Consider the following 24,047-nt stretch of genomic DNA (forward strand, 5'->3'; position numbering starts at 1 on the left):
TGAGGTTGCAGATGGTCTCCTGTGGGATCTCCTCCCAGACCTGGGCTAAAGCATCCGCCAACTCCTGGACAGTCTGTGGTGCAACGTGACATTGGTGGATGGAGCGAGACATGATGTCAAAGATGTGCTCAATCGGATTCAGGTCAGTCCATAGCTTCAATGCCTTCATTTTTCAGGAACTGCTGACACACTCCAGGCACATGAGGTCTGGCATTGTCCTGCATTAGGAGGAACCCAGGATGTTGCAGACAGCAGATCGTTCTCCACGGCGTCTCCAGACTCTGTCACATCTGTCACAAGTGCTCAGTGTGAACCTGCTTTCATCTGTGAAGAGAACAGGGTGCCAGTGGCGACTTTGCCGATCTTGGTGTTCTGTGGCAAATGCCAAGCGTCCTTCACGGTGTTGGGCTGTGAGCACAACCCCCATCTGTGGACGTCAGGCCCTCATACCACCCTCATGGAGTCGGTTTCTAACCGTTTGTACAGACACATGCACATTTGTGGCCTGCTGGAGGTCATTTTGCAGGGCTCTGGCAGTGCTCCTCCTGTTCCTCCTTGCACAAAGGAGGAGGTAACGGTCTTGCTGCTGGGTTGTTGCCCTCCTTTGGCGCCCTCCACATCTCCTGGTATCTACTCCATGCTCTGGACACTGTGCTGACAGACACAGCTACCCTTCTTGCCACAGCTCGCACTGCCATCCTGGATGAACTGCACTACCTGAGCAACTTCTGTGGGTTGTACTTTAGACACCGCCTCATGCTACTGTACCTCTAGGGGTGAGAGCAATGGCAAAATGAAAAAGTGACCAAAACAACAGCCAAAATGGATGAGAACAGTGAAATGGTCTGTGGTCACCACCTGCAGAACCACTCCTTTATAGGGGTATCTTGCTGATTGCCTATCATTTCTACCAGTTGTCTGTTCCATTTGCACAACAGCAGGAGAAATTAATTCACAATCAGTGTTGCTTCATAACTGGACAGGTAGATTTCACAGAAATGTTATTGACTTGGAGTTATATTGTGTTGTTTAAGTGTTCCCTTTATTTTTTTGAGCAGTGTATATTCCATGTGTTGGAATCGGTGGTGTATTTACTATATGGTCACTGTGAGTTTCCCAATAATCTGCCTAGCAGTGAAAGCAGCCTTCACCTTGCCCATCAATCGTAGGTCAATTGCTTATTGTCCTGACAATTGGAGGCAGCGGAGTGCTGTTCCCATGACAAATTGGTGGCAGCGGTGGGATCTGCGTGAACCACCTCCCCTGGCTGTATCCTTGACAAATTGGTGGCAGCTTTGGGGTTATAGAGCATTAGTGATTTGGTTTGAACAATTATTCCTATCACTAAAAACTTACACAATCCCTGTGAGGATTCTGTGCAGAGTTTTGAGGATCAAACTCAGAGTTTAGTCTTCCGTCAGGTGCAGCTGATCTGACAGGGACAGCTGAATTAGTTTTGTTTCTCTCTCCTCTCCAAATTATGAGAAAATCTCCCCCCTCCCAGTTATTTCCTGTCTTTACATGCTGTTTGAAACTGATCTCACAATGTTACAGCAGATGCAGACCTTCTGGAAAGCAGATCTGACCTTTGTGCCTTCTCAGGCTCACTGCGCCTGAACTCATCTCACATGTTAAGATTAATATGTTCTCTTTTTATTCATCACAGTTGTTTATTTAGCTTGTTTTATGAATGAATAATGCAAAATTTGTGGTAATAAGTAGGGTTTTCTTAGAAAAAAGAGGGTGGCCTCTATGGCACAATGTTTAGTAATAGTTATGTCATGAACTATTTGGTGGTAGTTTAGAAATGTGGTACTTTTTATTTTAGTATGTTTATGGTTATTAAATGGTTTTATGTTATTAAATCTGATTTTGTGTACTCTCTTTTAATACATCCCTGGGAATGTCACTGATTACTTTTAGAGTCCTGAAATTTAAATAATTAGATATTATAGGTGGTTTTATAACCTCTGCCTGTCAGGCGCAGTGCGCCTAAACTTGGCAGTGCCACAGATACGCCGGACTGAGTGTTGATAATACATTACTGTACTTGTAGCAGTTACATACCCCCCACGCGCTCTTGTTTTTGTGTCCTATATTTTGTTTGGCAGTTATGGATGCAGTTGGAGAGGCCTGGTACAAACAGCAGATCAAAGAGGTGCCATCTGTAGGATAAAATAGATTGAATCCACTGACAGATGATTACGTAACTGTTGCAATTTGATGTAGAGCAAGCCCATCTCCTGAGCCCTGATGAAGAGGAGGGGAGCCAAAACCTGGACTGTGCTGCTGCAGGGGTCCCAACTATAGATGCAAGCCACAGCAGCAACCAGAGTAGCGTGGACCTCCACCTGCAGATGGGCCCTTACTGCAATTCAGCGCAGATGATCATGCAGGACGGTTGAGGCTTATTCAGTAAAACGAACAACAGGCCCAAGCTGAATGAGACCACCAGCTGGCATTAGACCAAGTACAGAAGGAGCAATCTACTCCACTGAATAGTGAGTCCAATAATGTTCACACCTATAAACCCCATCCTGAGCATTTTCCTGTCATGGACAAGAATGCGGACTGCAGATTGTACCAGTTGACCGATGACCAGTGTGTTCTCCAGTCCAACACGGAACGTGTCTATTCATTGACAGAATGTAGAAATCATATAAACTGTTCAGTCACTGCAATATAGCCACTAGTAGTTTATTAATATTGTCCCATAGTTTTCAATAGTGATGTCCATTAAAAAAGATTATCAGGCTATACATTTCTGAAAAAAACACCAAAAAAAAATGTTTCATAGCAAACAAGTGTAGAAATAATTTAAACAGGATACTTTGGGATAGAGCTATGCCTACATATACTTACAGATTACAATATACAAAGAAAGGAGAAGATGTAAGGCAATAAGGAAGTATGTTAGTGTTGCTGCCTCCAAACGGGAGATTATATTGGACCAGCGGTTGAACATGAATCTTAACCTGACATGCAATGCTTATATAAGTTCTGCTATTTGAGGAAGGTTGTGATGGCAGAATCATGGAAAACAAGAACAACACTTACAGTAATCTACTTATTTAAAAAAAATGACCAATATAAACAGGCTTAACAACAAACATATGCAGAAATATTAATAGTGTCTCATTAAATTAGTATTTGAAAAAGAAATCAGTAGTTTGGGTTTCATTAGGAGCATTCTTTCACTAAAATAACCCTTTCTGTCTATCAGCTGTTTCGTGCAGGTCTTCTTCCTCCAATACCAGCTGATATTTCAAATGACCAGGACATTTCATCTCCAACATTCCACATTTTATTGATAATTAACTCTTACATAGCAATATAATCAGTATACATATTATTGTATCTGGTATAGTTTTCTGTTAATAATACATTTTTCATTTTTTGCCAAAATAAAGGTTTTGCTTTAGGATTTTTGGGCCATTCCAAGATGGAACTCTTACAGATTTTCTTTCTGAGTCTCAGGTACTGAGAGTTTTGTAAAACAGGCTGTAAAAGCACAATGATAATTACATCCATATTCTCATCCATCAGTTTTTGCATGGCTAAATAAAAAGCTGTCCGGAACTTTCCACTTCTTACATATTTTTTTGTGAGAACAAATATTGTCTTTTTGCTTTGGTTAATACTTTGAGCAATGTTGTCGATTACAGCTTTCCCTGGTTCCCAGTCTCTTTCTTCTAGGCAGAGAAGTATGTTCTTGCTTCCCTTTTCCTCAATCTCTTCACATAATTCATTATAAACCCAGTCAGTAACAGCTGAATCTGTCTCGTCATATGTAATGAAAGCATCATACACGTTTGCTGGAGAGCAGACTTTGGAAAGTTTGAGCCTTGCCTTGCACCAGTGGAATATATACCACACATCCCAATAAAACAAATGTTTCACAATTGGTAATGCAGTTATTGGAATAATTAAAAGTGAGGACATTAAAAAGAGTAGCATTTCTATCAAGTCCAGATTACAGGTATGCATGTCAAAATATACAATTCCCCTCTTCTTCCAGTTATTAGGTGTGGCACAAGTAACATCAGTGGCCAACCGTGGGATGGTGATGTTATTTTTAAAGATCCACTGCACAAGATCAATGATTTCACAGGTGCAATCAAACGGGTTACCTTTCAGCTTTAAAACCTTAAGATAGTTATCATTTCCAGACAAAAATATTGACTTATTAATAGACTGAATGAGATTGTAGCTTAAATCGAGATGAGTAAGACTCATAGCTTTGACAAGAAAGCCTTCTGCTAGAGTTTGGATTGCGTTGTGATTGATTATAAGTGTTTGCAAAGAATTTGTATAATTGTTCATATGTGCCATTATCATTGTTAGCTTATTGTAACTTAGGTCAAGAAACTTCAGGTTATTAAAATATCTCAAATTCTTCCAAGCAAAAAACTCTAAGCCATTATGGTGCAAATACAGCTGTGAAAGGTTTGTAGGTAGGTTAAGGAGGGCATCATCAGGCATTACACGAAGTCTGTTGTAAGAAATGTCAAGCAATGATAAATTGGTAAATTGCTTAAAAATATCTAAGTAGCGTACATCTCCCTGTTTCCATAAGACATCTAAGCGATTTCCTGCAAATCTGAGTTCTTTCAAAGAATTGCTTTTAATTTCACCCTCAGTTAAAGTAGAGATCTCGTTCCAGCTTAAGTTTAGAATGGTAAGCTTATGAAGATTTTCAATGAAACTCAGGTGATGAGTAACACCTTCTACAATAAAATAGTGCTTGTTGTAACTCACATCTAAGACTTCCAACTGTTTTAGTTCTTTAAAAGCATTGAAGGAAGCAAAGTCTAGCTTATTGTACGACAAATCTAAATAGGCTAGGTTTTTAAAATAAGTAAATTCTGTTCCATTTAAATCCTGGCCAATTCCGTTACAAGACAAATTTAAACAAACAATATCGTGAAATGAATTAAATTCTTCTGGATCAATGAAGAAAATACTATTTGAGCTTAAATCTAATGCTTTACCATATTCACTACACTGGGGTTTAACAAGTTTATACAATGGAGTAATAAATTCTGGAGAAATTCTAGTTTCATACCCTAAACTAAGAGACAATTGTGATTGTATTGGTTTGGACTGACTATTGTAAAATTTCTCCTGGACATTGCTTCTGTTACTGCTTTCAGAAAATGGAGATATTCTGTTCTCAGATAAATAAAGGATTGAAAGATTGGGGAGCTCCTTAAATACATTAAAATCAACATTCCTAATGAAATTCACTCCAAAGTCTAGAATAGTCAAGTTTTTTAGTTGTGTGAGTGGGGCAATGTTCTTAGCAGTAATATCTTTAAATACATAACCTCTTATATACAATTCTCTAAGAGATATTAATTTTGAAAAGTTCTCAGAAATGTTAATATTATTTGGATAAGATCTGAAGTTGTAATTAAACGATAAGTCAAGTGTTTCTAAAGAAGGTAAATAACTAAAGAAATGACCTGTGGAAATTTCAGTCACTAAGTAATTTAATGCAAGATCTAAGACTTTCAACTGGGTTGTGCTCTGAAACCATGTTTTTGGGATGGAGCGCAGAGATGTGCTGCCTAAATGAAGCATATTAAGGTTTACAAGATTTTGAAAAGCAAGCTCATGTATTTCAATAGAAGATAGTCCAGGGCATGGTTCACATGGATATGGAGCATTGTAACAACGTGGGCAGTTCCCACTCAGATAAAGAATTTCCAAGTTAACTAGGTTTTTAAAGTCATCTTTGTTAATTACTTTTATCCTATTATTGCTTAAGAAAAGTTGTTTCAGCGATGAAGGCAAATCTGGTGGCACACTGGTTAAATTGTTAAATGACAGATTAAGCACATTCAATTCTGTCAGGTCCAAAAATGTTCCTTTTTTAATCTCTAATGCACCAGTACACTTATTACCGTAATAGCAGTTATGTCCCAAAAATAGTTTTCTCAGATACCTGATGCTAGAGAAACTTGTCCTGTTGACTAAAAAAATGCTATTATACTGAAAACTCAACATTGTTATACTGTCTGGCAATCCAGGAGGAATTTCGCATAAGTAATTATGGTCTATGATTAGCTGCTCCAGTTTTGTCAGGTTGGAAAATGTTCCATCCCTTATTTCAAGGCCTCTTTTGCAGACATTTGGATTGTCAAGTCTTGACTTTGGATAGTGATTAAAGCTTATGTCTACTATCGTAAGATTCTTCCATTGCCGAAAAGATGATTTATCTATGGTCTGTATTAGGTTTTGTTTTAATAAAAGTTCAACAGAAAATGATCCATAGTCACTAGGGGATGGCACTGTTTTCAGACTACGTGCACTGCAGTCGAAGACAACACTGCTGTTCTCTTCTGTAATGGAACATGGAATGGTCTTGTTGGTTACCGTAGCATTGGAGAAGCCAAGGAAAAAAGACATTATCCAAAATATGAAGTATGTGTTCAATAGATGGCTTAACATTGTATCCTGAAAAAAAATTAATATGCATTAGGCTAAGGTAGTAAAATTACTTAAAACAGAAAAATCAACTCAAACATATGAAAAAAATGAGCAGGATTGTTTTTTACCTACTACGTTCCAATACAAAATCTATAACAGGGCCCTCAATTTCTATTTGCTAATTATAGTTCTTCTTATAATACATGTACATAGGATGATTACTATGAATGAGCATTCCTATGAAAACAGGCTGCCATTATCTGAAGACTGAGCAAAACGCTATCAGGTGAAGTGATTTTAATTTTGCTTAAAAATAATTGATCTTGGCAGTATATTGTCTGGGATTAACAGGACATGTACTGCCACAAACAATCTGAGTCTATGCACACAGAACAATGTATTACCAATCGTTCTGTGTACATGGAAAGTGAGGTCAGCCTGTCTAAACCGGCTTTTGCCAAATGACAAACATGTAGCTGATTGACGGTCGTTTAACAGTCAATACCTTCTAGTATAAACTCACCCACAATAATTCTTATAATTTACCACAAAAGATGCATTTAAATGAGCCAACAATCAGAGAATGAGCACTCATCAGCCTGTTTATACATGCTGGCAATTACGCGGCACAAAACACATTACGTAGGCATATAAATAAGCAGCAGCAGCTCATCAGCCTCTGTAAATAGTGGATGGTTGCCAATAACATGATACTGTATAGGGACAGAATATTTTTATTAATGATTATTATTAGTGATGAGCGAGTATGTTTTATTAACCCTTTCACGGAGTATGCTCAGCCGAGCACCGAGTATTTACAGCTGCTTTGTGATATTTTTGAATCACTCCCATGTGCATGATTTGCAACTGTTTGACAACTTTAATACATGTGAGGAATGCGTAAAAAATAGACATTCCTCACATGTATTAAAGCTGTCAAACAGTCGCAAATCATGCACACAGGAGTGATTCAAACATATCACCGAGCAGCTGTAACTACTCGGTGCTCGGCCGAGCATACGGAGAAAGGGTTAACAAAACATACTTGCTCATCAGTAATTGATGAGCAAGTATTTTCTATTAACCCTTTCGCCGAGTATGCTCAGACGAGCATCGAGTATTTATAGTGTGCTTGGTAATATGTTTGAATCACTCCCGTGTGCATGATTTGCGACGGTTTAACAGCTTTAATACATGTGAGGAATGTGTAAGAAGCAGACATTCCTCACATCCATCAAAGCTGTCAAAAAGTCGCAAATCATGCACACGGGAGTGATTCAAACATATCACCGAGCATGCTATAAATACTCAGTGCTCGCCCAAGTATACTTGGCGAAAGGGTTAACAAAATATACTCGCTCATCACTACTCATCACTACTAGTGATGAGCAAGTATGTTTTGTTAACCAGCGTGCTCGGTGATATGTTTGAATCACTCTCGTGTGCATGATTTGCGATTGTTTGACTGGTTTAATACATGTGAGGAATGTGTAAGAAGCAGACATTCCTCACATGTATTAAAGCTGTCAAACAGTCGCAAATCATGCACACGGGACTGATTCAAGCATATCACTGAGCACGCTGTAAATACTCGGTGCTCGCCCGAGTATACTCGGCGAAAGGGTTAACAAAACATACTCGCTCATCACTAATCACTAGTGATGAGCGATTATGTTCTGTTAACCCTTTCGCCGAGTATACTCGGGCGAGCAACGAGTATTTACAGCGTGCTCAGGGGTTAAGTTTTCGTCGCTCCGTGAACATGATTTGCGACTGTTTGACAGCTTTAATACATGTGAGGAATGTCTGCTTCTTACACATTCCTCACATGTATCAAAGCTGTCAAAAAGTTGCAAATCATGCACACGGGAGTGATTCAAACTAGTGATGAGCGAGTATGTTTTGTTAACCCTTTCGCCGAGTATGCTCGGACGACCACCGAGTATTTACAGCGTGCTCGGTGATATGTTTAAATCGATCCCATGTGCATGATTTGCGACGGTTTGACAGGTTTAATACATGTGAGGAATGTGTAAGAAGCAGACATTCCTCACATGTATTAAAGCTGTCAAACAGTCGCAAATCATGCACATGTCAGTGATTCATACATATCACCGAGCACGCTGTAAATACTCGGTGCTCGCCCGAGTATACTAGGTGAAAGGGTTAACAAAACATACTCGCTCATCACTAATCACTAGTGATGAGCGAGTATGTTCTGTTAACTCTTTTGCCGAGTATACTCGGGCGAGCACAGAGTATTTACAGTGTGCTCGGGGGTTAAGTTTTCGTCACTCCATGAACATGATTTGCGACTGTTTGACAGCTTTAATACATGTGAGGAATGTCTGCTTCTTACACATTCCTCACATGTATCAAAGCTGTCAAAAAGTCGCAAATCATGCACACGGGAGTGATTCAAACTAGTGATGAGCTAGTATGTTTTGTTAATGCTTTCGCCGAGTATGCTCGGCCAAGCACTGAGTAGTTACTGTTATGATCTGCTACATATACTAAGGAAAGATAGGGGAAAGCTGTCCCTACAGTAAGACTAAGCTGAATCCCTACGATGTAGCGGGCTGCCTCTTCCTAGTGAATAGACCCGCCTTAGTCCTCGGCTAGTCTGAACGAAGACCTATAGAATTAAGGGAGGGGTCCCTAAAAGAAATAAGGACTGGAACAAAAATGGGACACCTCCTAAACAGAAGTTGTTGCAGAACACAAAAAGACAAACTTACAAAAAGTACTAGAGGTCACCAAGGACCAAGCGAACTAGACAGAGAAAGGCACAGAAGCACCAGGCTAGAGAGACAGTAAACACTGAAGTCCAGCGCAGCCAGAAGGGCGGAGCTGGAATATAAAGTCAGATGGTCACATGACCGCAAACCACAATATAGAAAAAACAAACAGGAGGATTCTAACAGTTACAGCCGCTCGGTGATATGTTTGAATCACTCCAGTGTGCATGATTTGCGACTGTTTGACAGCTTTAATACATGTGAGGAATGTCTGCTTCTTACACATTCCTCATATGTATCAAAGCTGTCAAAAAGTCAATCAACATGCAGGGATTGCCTGCCACTCATTGTAATGCCGCAGCCATGATGGTTGTGGCATTACAGTGATTGGATGGCCGCACAGCATCATCAGGTCTATATCAAACCTGGTGCCGCTGTGCTCGTCACAGTCACTCCGGAATCAGGCAGAGTAGGGAGAAGTGCTGCTGCGTCAGGGAGAGATTTGCTTGTGCATTAGGTAGTGTAGGGAGAAAAAACGTACATTACAAATATCCATCTTAACAAACAGTCCTTTTGAGGACTAACTAATCCATCTGCAGAGATATCAGGCAGGCAGTGTATATAGGCAGGCAGGGTATATAGCAGACTGCAGTGCATATAACACAAGAGGCTCAATTCAAATTCTGCCTTCTGCTGCTGTTAGATATTTCTATACAAAGGCCCAGGCCTCAGGGGACAGGAATACTTTTGTGTGGATCTTAATCCTCATTATTTGCTTAAAAAACAATCCAGAGAACACCGTTTTCTGCGCCATTTGCTTGTTGGCACTGCAGAATACAGCCAGGTCCTTTCCATATTACAGCGCTAGAAATACAGCTATTTAAAACTCTGTTTTCTCCGTCACATGGATCACATATACGTTGTCAGAAAATACTGCCATTTCTGGCCTCCATTAAAAATTTCTTTCAGTGTGTCAGTTAAGGAATTCACACCAGTTTGCTGTTCAAACTACTTACCTACAGGCCAGGTATTTAAAAGTCTGTTTTCTCCGTCACACGGATCACATATACGTTGTCAGAAAATACTGCCATTTCTGGCCTCCATTAAAAATTTCCTTCAGTGTGTCAGTGAAGCAAATCACACCAGTTTGCTGTTCAAACTACTTACCTACAGGCCAGGTATTTAAAACTCTGTTTTCTCTGTCACACGGATCACATATAAGTTCGCTCCAAACTCAGTCATTTGTAGCGAGGGTGGAAGATACTGTCCTCCATTTAAAATGGGCAAGGCACGTGGCAAGGGACAGGGAACTGAATGTGATGGTGATGGTGCATGCAGAGGCCGAGGACAAGGCCATGGGCAAGCTGAAATTGTGCCACAACAAACATCCACATCTTCTCGCCCGACCTTCCTGTCCCAATTCCTAGGGGACCGCAGCACACCACTATTGAACCTAGAGCAGTGTCAAAACGTTGTTGGTTGAATAGCGGATAGCGCTTCCAGTCACTTAGCCACCACCACCACCCTGTCTTCCACACAGTCAAGTTTCAGTAGCCGTGAGTCTGGACCGCATATTCCTCACCCTGATCCTCCTTCCTCCCACCATGCCGAGTGCCCAGAGACAACTGATCCCACACTTGGACACTCTGAAGAGCTGTTCGCTTTTCCATTTATAGATTTGGGTCTCTCGCCCGGTCTTCTTGAAGCGAGGCAAGAGGAGATCGCGTGTCGCGATGCCCAAATATTTGAGCAGCCACGGTCACACGAAGGCGACGGTGGGAAAGTATCACAAGAGGTGGACGAGGAAGAGACACAATTGCCAGAAAGTGAGGAGGAGGACCAGGGTGCGGAAGTGGAAGATGAGGTGGTGGATGATATAGTAACTGACCCAACCTGGCAGGAGGACATGCAGAGCGAGGACAGCAGCACGCAGGGGGAGGGAGGCAGAGCACCCCAACAGGCAGGAAGAAGCAGTGTGGTGGCCGCAGACAGAAGGCAGGCAACCGTTCCCCATAACACCAACATGAAGGAAGTTGCCAGTACAACTGTTAGGTCTTCCCAAGTCTGGTTGTTTTTTAAAGACTCTGCCGGTAACCCCAAAAAGGCCATTTGCACCACCTGACAGGCCAGCATCAGCAGGGGTGGCAAAACGACCAGCCTGACCACCACCAGCATGATCAGGCACATGGCAGCAAAGCACCCGACTTTGTGGGTCGAACCCCAGGGTCCAGGAACAGTGTTTGCAGGTGGCACCATTGCTTCTTCCGCTGTTGTGCATGCAATCCATTCCCCTTGCCATGGTGCATGCGAATATGCCTCCTGCCCTGCACCTGTCGTTGCGCTCTCTCAAGTAGCAGCATCAGGAAGCACGTCCATGTCCTTGTACCAGAGCAGCGTTCAGTTGTCCATACCCCAATCCTTGGAACGCAAGCGCAAATATGCAGCCAACGCCCCACAGGCCACACTACTAAATTCTCACATTTCACGACTGCTTGCACTCGAAATGTTGCCTTTTAGGCTCATGGAGACGGAAGCATTCCGCAACCTGATGGCGGTGGCCGCCCCTTGGTACTCGGTCCACAGCCACCACTATTTCTCCCGGTGTGCCATCCCAGCATTACACAAGCACGTGTCCCAAAACATTAGCCGTACCCTCAACAACGCAGTTACCGGGAAAGTCCACCTATCAACGGACAGGTGGACAAGTGCTTGTGGGCAGGGACGGTACATCTCGCTGACGGCACACTGGGTTAACATAGTGGAAGCCGGGACCCAGTCGGACCTTGGGACGGAACACGTCCTCCCGACGCCAAGGATTGCGGGCCCTAGGTCAATCAAGGTTGCCACGTACAAAAAGCTCTATTGAAATAGAGGTAACTAGAATATGTGTAAACATGAAAAAACTTCTAAAAATAATTTTTATTCTGATTAGGCGGGGAAGTCTTTTCTCTATCGTCGCAATATTGATGCGGTTATCCCAGGGAGATGTGTGCGTAGTAATCTCCTGCGCCTCACCCTGGAACGCAAGTATGGAGATGTTCCCGGAAGTGACGGTGAGACGCAGGCGCGAACTAGTGGACCCCCTTTTGCGGGTCATCATGGAACGCAAACGTCATTTCCGGTCTAGGAAGCGATGCGTCCTGCTCGTTGACGACGCAACCTCTAGCGTCTTGGGTACTGGGCATGCGCAGTCTCAATCTGCAGACAGGAGACAATACAGGATGGGGAGGATGGTATCAGAAGTAGGTGTATGAGATTTACGGGGCTATGATTGAGCACTATATTTAAATACAGCTGTGGCACATACTAGCATAGCCGGCCATATCCTTCATTGAGCGACATCTTCACTCATGATTTTCTGGAGTTCTGTACATTTGGCCTCCTGATGAACCTACAGGAAGGGGAAACGCGTTTGGGTGATTTCCAGAATATGAGATAAGTTTGCCATTATGCTGCATTCTCTATTTATCTATTAGCATAGTATGAAAAATGTATTAGAATAGGCAGTCACTCATTACCTGTTTATAACTCACATTATCAGGGTCTAGCAGGGAAAGTGAGGGACAGCCGCCGTTGAATGGGGCCGCCAGATTCGTATACTAGGGTGCCAACCTCCATTACAGGCAGTATCAGTTGAGGCTTTTTAAGATAGGGCAGTTTTAAGTCTATATTGTATATGAATGTTTATCATGCTTAAGACTTCACTGACCCATGTGTGATTATCTATTTCTATTTTTGACTCAATGTTAAGTAGTCCCTAAGGGATTTTTGGACGGATCTTGATATAATCATGAACCTTCTCACTTGTATATCACAGAGGTTTTTTGGTGTGTTTTAAAAGGAATCAGAATAAAAATTATTTTTAGAGGTTTTTTCATGTTTACACAATCAGGGTTGCCCCCGCGGTCTACAGCTCCTGCACCTCATCCTCCTCAGCCTCTTCCTACTCTTCAGCCTCCATATTCGAAATGACCTCATCAGTCACAAGCTGGAAGCACTGCAGCACTGCCTCGGCCAAGCAGCAACAGCCTGTGCTGAAGCTAATATGCTTAGGTGAAAAACCGCACAATGCTCAAGAGTTGTGGACAGCTCTGAAAGAGCAGGCAGATCTGTGGCTCACACCGCTGAACCTACAGCCAGGCATGGTCGTGTGTGACAATAGCCGGAACCTGGTGACAGCTGTGAGGCGAGGTGAGCTCACACACGTACCATGCCTGGACCATGTGCTTAACCTCGTGGTTCAGCGGTTTCTCAAATCCTACCCGGAGTTGCTGGATCTGCTTGTTAAAGTACGCTGCTTGTGTGCCCATTATAGAAAGTCAGCTACAGCTTCCGCCGCCCTTGCCGTGTTTCAGCAGCGTTTGCAGTTTCCGGCTCACAGACTGGTGTGTAATGTCCCCACGCGTTGGAACTCTACACTGCACATGTTGGGAAGGATTTGTGAGCAGAAGAGGGCAGTTGTTGAGTACCAGCATCAACAAGGCCGTCGGTATTCAGTTCAGACTCCACACATAAGACCTCAGGAGTGGACATGTATGTCAGACATATGTACCATCCTCCAAAACTTTGAGGACTCCACCAAGATGGTGAGCGGCGATGACGCCATAATTAGCGTCACCATCCCGCTTCTCTGTCTTCTGAAATGCTCTCTGCTCACAATCAAAAAGGATTCATTGCAGGCAGAGCATGATGAGATAGAGCAAGGAACCATACAGGGTGATTACACACAGCCCAGCCTCATCTCATTCCAACGTGGATTGGGTGACAATGAGGAAGAGGAGGAGGATGAGGTAGGACAGGAACTAGTTTCATGCTTTATAGACCGTACTACCTGCACAGCTGTCATACTGTCTGTTCAGCGTGGATGGGCAGAGGACAGAGAGGAGGAGGAGGAGAGCATGGTCAGTCATCCTCTTGGTGAGGACACGGAAGTCTTGCCTGTTAGTAGTCTGGCACGCATGGCTGAGTTTATGTTACGCTGCCTTTCCCATGACCCTCGCACTCTCAAAATTTTGGGTGACAGTCATTACTGGTTGGTGACACTTCTAGACCCACGCTACAAGGAGAACTTTATATCTCTTATTCCTGAGGCAGACGGGTCTACAAAAATGGGGCTGTAACAGAAGTCCCTTTGTGTGGAACTATTAAAAAAATTCCCATCTGAAAACGCTGGCGGCAGAGGGCACACTTCATTGGACAACCAAGGAGTACAGGTGAGAGAGACACAACTTCAATCCAGCAGAGGCAGGGGAACACTGTCAAAGTTCTGGGAGAGTTTTCTCAGCCCCTCCCATCGCACAGGTCCTGAGGTGCGGGGTACTCTCACAAGGAGTGCAAAGTTTGGGAAGATGCTGAGGGAGTACCTTGCCGACCGTACCAACGTCCTCCTTGATTGCTCTGTGCCTTATAATTATTGGGTATCCAAGCTAGATATGTGGAATGAACTGGCTCTCTATGCCTTGGAGGTCCTGGCCTGGCCTGCCCTGCTGCCAGCGTTTTATCAGAGCGGGTTCTTCTCAACACCACCGAATGATAGCAGCGTAACTTAAACTCAAATCTAGTGTCTTTTCTTGGGAGGTGTATTCCCATGCACCTTTTCACATGGGTATACGCTTCCTGATTTTGGCTATTTGCTATTGTCTTCCTCTTTCTCCTCATCCTCCACCAGCATATCACCAGGGTGACCGTGGTCCGTGATGCAACACCCACATCATTTTTTTAAAGGGTGTTTATGATGCCCGTAAAAAAATATATATACAGTATGTTCATGTATACCCCCCAGGGGTAAATGTTTGTCAGCCCATTCACTTAGTGCATGGGCATTACAAGTATAGGAGGCCTGCTCCTTTCTAATGGGATCATTTTTTTATTAGGCCCTCCTCCACGTCTCTTCCAAGGGGCATTGAAGTGCCCCCAAATTTTTGGCAGCCCTTGCATTCACTGCATAGGCCAACACTATGGGAGACTCTCTCTTTTCTATGGGAATTTGTCGTTACTGTGGCCCTGCTCTATGTGTCTTTAATTCTTAGTGGGGTTTTTCCTAAATTTGGTCAACCGTTGGACTCACTGCATACCCTATAGCTGTATAGCAAACTCTCTCCTTTCTAATGGGAATTTGTCATTACTGTGGCCCTGCTCTATGTGTCTTTAATTTCTTAGAGGGTTTTTTCCTAAATTTGGTCAGCCGTTGGACTCACTGCATAACCTATAACTGTATAGCAGACTCTCTCCTTTCTAATGTGAATTTGTCGTTACTTAGGCCCTGCTCTATGTGTCTTTCAGATTCCCTCCATCATCAATGAAACAGGATGTGTCTGATGATGTGTCACACACCACATTGCCAGATAAGGTTGTAAAATGGTAAAATGACATTTCCCGGTGAATGCATTTGCCTTAAAAAATAACGTAAAAAAAACGGTAGGATCTTTCTTTAGTATAAAACTGAGTCACCAATGTAACCTCAAAGTAATCACATTGCTCAGCTCCTGCACCTCCTCCTCCATCTCTGAAATGACCACATCAGTCACAAGCTAAAAGCACTGCAGCACTGCCTTGGCCAAGCGGCAACAGGCTGTGCTGAAGATAACATGCTTAATGCTTAGGTGACAAACCGCCCAGCCCAGAGTTGTTGAAAGCTGTAACACCACTGAACATACTGCCAGGCATGGTCGTGTGTGACAATGGGCGGAACCTAGTGATGGAGATATGACAGCCGGAGTAGATATGGTTTCCCTCTATGTCAGTCCTTTCACTGAGCTAAGGAATATGGCTGTGGTGAAATACAACTCCCACTGAGAAGCTGTTTCAGATTGAAAAACATTGTGCCCACCAGAGGATTTGATTCTGAGGGTTCACCTTTCTCCCCCGCTCAAGAGCCCCATAGCAGCTGCAAAGTTAGTGCTATCATGAACTCTCCTGATGTAGAAGCCAGGGCACACCAGAGGATTCTCTGGTGGGACCGTCCAACCCTGCCGAGAAGAAGTCCTGGCTAAGAAGAGTGTGTGGGAAAGTTCCCGGACACTCTATGGCTGCTTTTTTACTGAGGTGGAAACCCACGCAAACATGTGGAGAACATACAAAGTCCTTGCAGATGTTGTCCTTGCTGGGATTTGAACCCAGGATCCCAGCGCTGCAAGACTTCATTGCTAACCACTGATCCAATGTGCTGCCGTTCACCCTCTAATATCTAACAGGCTGGAGAAACTTGCACCTACTGCCACTCTATCTTCAGCTCCTTTGTGAGAAAATAATGTATTTGGGCTGCCACTCAGTCCACCAAATAAAATTCCTGAGAATGAAATTGGGGATGGCTTTGCTACTGTTACTGGGGGCAGAGCTAATACCATGGCGTCATACCATAGTTTACTGGAAATATTCCAGGCTGGTAGGAGGCAAGCAAATTCCCACAGAAAAGTACCAGCAGTAATGTTCAGGGACCTGCGCTTTTAGAAGGTGGAGACAACACCGGGAGAAATAGTGATGGCTGGGGACCAAGTATGGACATGAGGCATGAGGCATGAGGTTGTGAAAAGCTTCCGCCTCCACGAGCCTAAAAGGCCACATTTTAAGTGCAAGCAGCTACCCAGAAAGCTGGCAGTTTAGTATTGCAGCCTGTGGGTGGGTGGCTGGCTGCATACTTGCGCTTGCATTCCAAGTAACAGAAAACTAAGCAGATGGTGGCCTCTATCATCATCATGGCCTCACCTCAGCACTATGAACTCTCCCGAAGGAGAAACCAGGGCCCACCGGAGGAGTCTCCGGTTTTCTGGTGGGTCCGTCCAACCCTGCCGAGAAGCAGCCCTGGCTAAGAAAAGTGTGGAGGAAGGTTCCCGGACACTCTATGGCTGTTTTTTTAATGTGGATCGGACGTGCTTATGCATGTTATGTCTCAAACCGGATTGCAGATCAGGCCATTGCCCAACTCTGTAGTCATGAAATTAAATGCGCAAAGAAAGATGTTTGTGTGTCAAAGCACCACCGAGAAGTGCGAGTTGATGTTGGACGGGCTGCCATTGCTTCTGCAAAAGCTGCTTTAGAGGACTTCCTGGAAGAAATGACACCCAGAGTAGATACGGTTTTCCTCTATGCCAGTCCTTTCACTGAGCTAAAGAATATGGCTGTGGTGAAATACAACTCTCAGCAAAAAAAGCTGTGGACTGGCTCCGTACCATCCCTGGCCACATTCACCTGTCCACGTGTTTGTGGTTAGGCGGTCCTTCCCAGTAAGTGCACTGGGGACGGCACGGGTAATGTTGTGGGTCCCGTGCTTGTGGAAGGCGGAGACGACACCGGGAGAAACAATGGTGGCTGGGGACTGAGTATGGATACCTGGCCGCCGCCGGCATGAAGTTATGAAAAGCTTCCGCTTCCACGAGCCTAATAGGCCACATTTCAAGTGAAAGCAGCTTTAGAGGAATTCCTGGGAGAAATGACAGCTGGGTAGATATGGTTTCCCAAGTCTTTTCACCAAGCTAAAGAATATGCCTGTGGTGAAATACAACTCAGCAAAAAAAGCTGTGGACTGGCTCCATACCGTCCCTGGCCACATTCACCTGTCCATGTGTTTGTGGTTAGGCGGTCCTTCCCAGTAAGTGCACTGGGGAGGGCACGGGTAATGTTGTGGGACACGTACTTGTGGAAGGCGGAGATGATACCGGGAGAAAGTTTTTTATCACTAACCACTAGAGATGAGAGAAATTATTCTTGTCAGATTAAATTCTACTCTAATTGTCTAAAAACACGCAAGTGCCAAAATTCAGATTTAATTGTCATTTCTGCACAGATTCAGCATAGTCAAGATGTCGAGACGGGGGACAGTGAGAAGCGGGGAGATTGGAGAGGTGAACATTAGGATGAATATAAGAACTCTTATTTTTTTTACATATTATATTTATTATGCTCTGGGATCTGCAGAAACCTAAGAGCATAGTAAAGAACATTCAATTCACAGAGAATAACTTTGATATTAATCAAATTTCCCAGGAAAATCTGCTAGATCTGGTGAATTAGAATTTTATCTCGCCTTTATATCTCTGCTAACCACGCTACCATTTTATGTTTTCATTCTTCTAGAGTGGTTGCATATGCTTTTAGGGGGGGTTATAGAACTTCCAAACAGCTCAGTCAAGTCCCAGATTTTAATCTAACAGAGCATCTGTGGGATGTTCTGATCCATGGATGTCCCACCTCATAATTTACAGGAATTAAAAGATGTGCTGCTAAGTGTTAATGCTAGATACCAGAGGACACCTTCAGTGGTCTTGTGGAGGTCTTCCATGTATCAATGAGTCAAAGCTGTTTTGGGGAAACAAGGGCACCCTGCACAATGTTAGGAAGGAGGACTATTAGTGATGATCGGAATGCAAATTATTTCATGGTTCAAAAAGACAAAAAATACTTACAATAAAATATGTCACTCAAATCCTTCACTGTAGTCCTTCACTGTACATAGAGAAAAGTCCAAAGTAAAGTAATAAAGCTCCTGTTTCCAGTGTTTGTGCTTTACAATTCCGCTTAAGAAGTTAGTTCTCAGTGAATGATCACATTGGCTTTAGTCTTCCATTAGAAGTAATGTGGGTTGTATTGTAGATGTCACTCACATCCAGCAAGACTTTATAGCAGTGGCATTGTTAATTTAATCATGAATAAGCCTTAGAACCTGGGTGAACAAAAAATATTATTATTGTTGTTAAAGCCTTAAATATCCATATTAATTACATAAATTACAATAAGGTTCTTTGTGAGTAATCTTATTACACAAAAGTCTCGGGACCCCAAATACAGTTTACATAAGCAAAGAAGATGAGACTTAAGGTCCACTTACACTGCAAGATTATCATGAAGAAATATAGAAACCAGGTTCATTTTCAAATAATGCCTCCCTTGGGCTGAAAATAGACATAAAAAGGAGACAAGCGGAAATGAAACAGCATGTGTGCAGACGCACCACTCCTGAAGTCATATATTAACATTAAAAAACAAAAGAGTTTAATTGGAAAAGTAAAAAAAAAATGTTTTTATTTTTTATTCATAGATTATTTGAAATGAGACAAATATTAAAAACATTGATGGACCAGAATGGGTGGTTCATCAAAAATACACCAACAATAAAGACAGAGAAATGCAAATAACACAGAATAAAACAATAAAAACAAAGAAGAAAACAATTGCTAAGTATATAGAGGGTTAATTTCACTGAACAGGTAAGTAAAGATACAAGGAGGCTGCACACTGAAACATCCCCAAAGATTTTGATTACATATAGTACAATCACATATCTGTCGATGAGACAAAATGCAACCTCACAAAGTCAGCACATATTATCAATGGTCATAGCCATGTGGCTATTGTAATCTTACCTTTTTGATAGTGAGACCCCTCCTAAGTAATCAAACGCAGCCCCCAACATACGTTTCGTAATCTTTTTCAAGGGGTAGTGATTAATAGTAAGGCAGAAGTACCTTCCAAGACCTTTTAACCATGTGACCGAAGTCACGTGCATATTGCAGCCAAACACCAAGGGGTAGTGATGAAATAGCAATAGGAATTTCCAATTAAACTCCTTTGTTTTTTCTCCTTGTTAATATATACCTTCAGGAGTGGTGCGTCTGCACACATGCTATTTCATTTTCACCTGTCTCCTTTTTATGGCTATTTTCAACCCAAGTGAGGCATTATTTGAAAATGAACCTGGTTTCTATGTTTCTAATTGTTGTTTCTGTGTTTCTCACAGCTAAGACCAGGATGTGCACATGACCAAGTCTGCTCTCTCAGCTTAATGATACATTCAAAGATGGTATTGGTAACGGTGCAGATAATGCCGATGGGTGTCTACAGAATAAAATATTTAAGGTCAAAGACCTGTTAAGAGGGAGAACAAGAGTATGGTGCAAGTTTTTGCCTCCTTCAACATTACGGACGAGGCCTTTAAAAATAGTTGGGAGGAACTGTCTAATAACTGTTCTAGGGGCTTTATAAAATTATTTAGTGAACAAAACCGCCAAACACTAATTGAGATTGAGGCTGAGATTGATGAACTCCAAGGGACAATTAAAAAAGAACTTGGCGGAGATGCGTTAATAAATATAAAGAGGAAATTGAACAGTACCTTAAAAAATGAGCAATGGAGGTACAATCTGTTAAAACTAAAAAATTCCAAACAGATTTGAAAGACCAGCAAATTAATTACCATATTTTTCGGACTATAAGACACACTTTTTTCCCATGGGCGTGGGGAGAACTGAATATTCATTCTCCTTAATAGAGTCACACAGTATATCCGCAGCGTGGCTCCTGCTGCCGGGAGATTGTGCGTGCCTGCTATTAAAGGACATGAATATTCACTCCCTCTCCACAGACAGGATGCAGCACTGGAGGAGAGAGAAGAAAGGTGAGTAAGAGTGTTTATTTTCTTTATGTGCCGCGTGATGGGGATTAGGGGGGCCATACATACCAGGATAAGGATGAGGGGGTCATACATGCAAGGATAAGGATGAGGGGGCCATACATATCAGGATAAGGATGAGGGGGATCATACATACCAGTATATGGATGAGGGGGCCATGCATACCAGCATAAGGATGAGGGTGCCATGAATACCAGGATAGGGATGAGGGGTGCCATACATACCAGGATAGGGATGAGGGGTGCCATGCATACCAGGATAGGGAGGGGGGATGCCATGCGTACCAGGATAAGGATGAGGGTGCCATGCATACCAGGATAAGGATGAGGGGGACATGCATACCAGGATAAGGATGAGGGATGCCATGCATACCAGGATAAGGATGAGCAGTGTCATGCATACCAGGATAAGGATGAGGGGTGCCATGCATACCAGGATAGGGATAAGGGGGGCCATGCATACCAGGATGGGGATGAGGGGTGCCATGCATACCAGGATAGGGATAAGGGGGGCCATGCATACCAGGATGGGGATTGCTGTGCCATGCATACCAGGATGGAGGGGTGCCATGCATATCAGGATGGAGGGGTGCCATGCATATCAGGATGGAGGGGTGCAATGCATATCAGGATGGAGGGGTGCAATGCATATCAGGATGGAGGGGTGCAATGCATAGCAGTATGGGGATGGGGGCCACGTATAATAGGAAGGGGGGCATATATACCAGGATGGGGGATATTCTCAGAATTGGGGGACATTACCCCTATACCAGTGTCAAAAGCAGACCCCCTCCCCCTTAACAGTGCATCGTGACTACATTTTTTGCTTACATTTTTTAAAATATTTTCCTCCTCTAAAACCTAGGTGCGTCTTATGGGCCGGTGAGTCTTATAGTCCGAAAAATATGGTATGCTACAGATGGAGGCGCACAAAAGAAAGATCAAGATCAGCAATGCACAATGGTTCAGGATCTAGATTTAGATCCACCTCTGCTAGGTCAGCAACATCGGGAGATGAATCAGTTTCAAGTTGTACTTGCCTCTCTGATGCAGATGATACCTCTAGCAAGGGGATTAATAGAGTCAACACAAGATTAAACTCTAAACGAGAGACTAGCAAAAAAGGGCCAAAAAATCAATTGCAGGTGATTAATTTTTCTAACCGTACATTTAATGAAACTCAATTGGAGTTATTGGGAAAGGGCCTTACTTTCGCACCTACTAATTGTTTTGATTTCTTTATAGCCATGAAAGATCTTTATTTTCCCAAAAATGTATTCTCAAAAATTGCATAACCATTGCCCCATACCATTGGACCCTGAAGCTGACACCGAGAGGGAGGCGCTATTGGCATTGGAGGACCTCTTAAGAGAACAAATACCGGAATGTGAAGGTATGTTCCCTAAATCCATCTTGCCCGGGTCAGCGAGGTTCCCCCCCTTGTCACTGTGGCCAGCAGTTGAGATCTTTGTTAAATTGGTTACTGATGATTTTACCGTACTGTCGACAAGGCGTAAATATGATAATCTTACACACAAACAAAGACTGGCATTACGTGAACTGCAGTCTTTTGATGATGTGGTGTTTAAAGCAGCTGACAAGGAGGGGAACATCGTGGCCTGGCCTACGGATAAATATGAAAAAGAAGTGTTTAGACAGTTGAGAGATAGGAGTAGCTATTCCAAACTGTTATATAACTCGGTCGCCTCCTTTTCGGGTAAGCTCCAGGCTATCCTCACACAAGCTTTTGAAAATGGTGTCATCGCTAAAAAGGTATTAGAGGGATTAACTGTCAAAACACCCAAGGTCCCCACTTTGTATCTCCTCCCCAAAATCCACAAGGATCCCCTTGACCCGCCGGGGCATCCTATAGTGTCCGGCACAGATGGGTTATGTCACCCAACTTGTAAATTTATTCATTTTTATTTAAAACCATTGGTGGAGACACTCCCATCATATGTCAGTCACACGACGGATGTCCTGGCGAGGATTGATGAGATCCTTGTGGAGCCAGATGTGTAACTAGTAACAGCTGATGTCGAATTCCTCTACACTTGTATTAGACATAATGATGGCCTGGAGGCGGTCCACTTTTTCCTGAAGGGCAGCAAGTGGGATGGCTCATTGTTTGAGTTAGTGCTTGAGCTGCTCAAATTCGTCCTCAGACACAATTTTTTTGTGTTTAAGAATTCTTTTTATTTACAAGAATGTGACACCGCGATGGGCGTGGCCTGCGCGCCTTCGTATGCTAACCTCTTTCTGGGATTTTTGGAGAGAGTGATTTTTGGCAACGGAGGCACGCAGGCCACTTACCAAATCCTGTGTTGCTACAGGTATATTGATGACCTGTTGTTTTTGTGGAAGGGGATGTTCGAGCAGCTCGACCATTTCATCCATCAATTGAATGATAATGCATTTAACATCAAATTGACATAAGAGGTTGGACTTTCTGGACATCAGCATTGAGGTGGATGCAGAAGGATATATACAGACTGATGTTTTCAAAAAGACCACCTCTGTGAATTCATTGATCCATGCTACATCTGCACACAGTGCATCCACCATTAGTGCCGTCCCACTGGGCCAGTACCTCAGAATAAGGCGGATCTGTTCCACGGAGGACCGATTTGAGGCCCAGGCTAAGGATTTAAAGTCAAGATTTGAGGCTAGGGGTTACAGTCATAGGTGCATCAGAAGAGGATACAGGAGAGCGAAGGTCACTTCTCGTGGTTCCCTCCCGTTTCCTCCACCTAAGACTAATAAGCAGGATGGTCAACTGAGGTTCATTTCAACATACAATCATGAATGGCAGAATATGCAGAAGATCCACTGGACGATCCTTATGACTGATCCAGTGTTACAAACTAACATATCTGCCACTCCTCTGATGATGGCTAAAAGCTTCTTGTTAGAAGTCACTATACCTCAATAACTAGAAATTTCTTTGGAGATAAGGGTCCCCTCAAGGGATTTTTCCCGTGCGGTCGTTGTCTTGTCAATACCCTTTAATGCTCTTCTTTTGACTCTGCGGACGGATCACGGTGGTTTCTCTTTAAACAACATGTAACATGTGGAAGCACTCACGTTGTATACTATGTTACGTGTGAATGCCCAAAGATCTACGTCAGGCTCACGACTAGGGAGCTACTACTAGGGACCTCAAAACCCTCAAGGTTAGAGGGATCGACATCATTCACATGGGCATCCGGGGAGGAGATGCAAAGAGACTTCTGACACAATGTGAGACACGCTGGATTGTTTCTTTGGGGACCATGACCCCTGCAGGTCTAAATGAGGCATTGAGCTTCTCATCTTTTCTGTAGTTTGACACCAGTCGTTTTCTCTGCTGTTCTTCTAAAAAAACAGGAATACACATCTTGTGCTATTTTTTTTTTATTATTTATGTATTAATTGTTTTTCACATGTTGTATTTATTCCTAGTTCCTTCCTTTCATTTTGAGGCTATAAGTGTGG

The 24,047-nt window shown here is 43.1% G+C and overlaps 1 protein-coding gene across 1 annotated transcript in view; it reads right to left on the bottom strand.

The window, feature by feature from the left end:
• Positions 1-3,288: 3,288 nt before the first annotated feature.
• Positions 3,289-24,047, bottom strand: part of TLR8 (toll like receptor 8) — a 96,305-nt gene continuing 75,546 nt past the window's right edge. Inside the window, exons 2-3 of the mRNA XM_073664696.1 lie at positions 18,572-18,828; positions 3,289-6,459 (exon numbers count right to left, since the gene is read on the bottom strand). Coding sequence (XP_073520797.1) covers positions 3,322-6,453 — 3,132 coding nt within the window. The 5' untranslated portion in view covers positions 6,454-6,459; positions 18,572-18,828 and the 3' untranslated portion in view covers positions 3,289-3,321. The remainder of the gene's footprint in view (positions 6,460-18,571; positions 18,829-24,047) is intronic.

Source organism: Phyllobates terribilis, unplaced genomic scaffold (assembly GCF_046119375.1).
Source record: "Phyllobates terribilis strain yellow unplaced genomic scaffold, ASM4611937v1 Scaffold_2__4_contigs__length_985480577, whole genome shotgun sequence".
In the NCBI taxonomy this organism is placed as follows: domain Eukaryota; kingdom Metazoa; phylum Chordata; class Amphibia; order Anura; family Dendrobatidae; genus Phyllobates; species Phyllobates terribilis.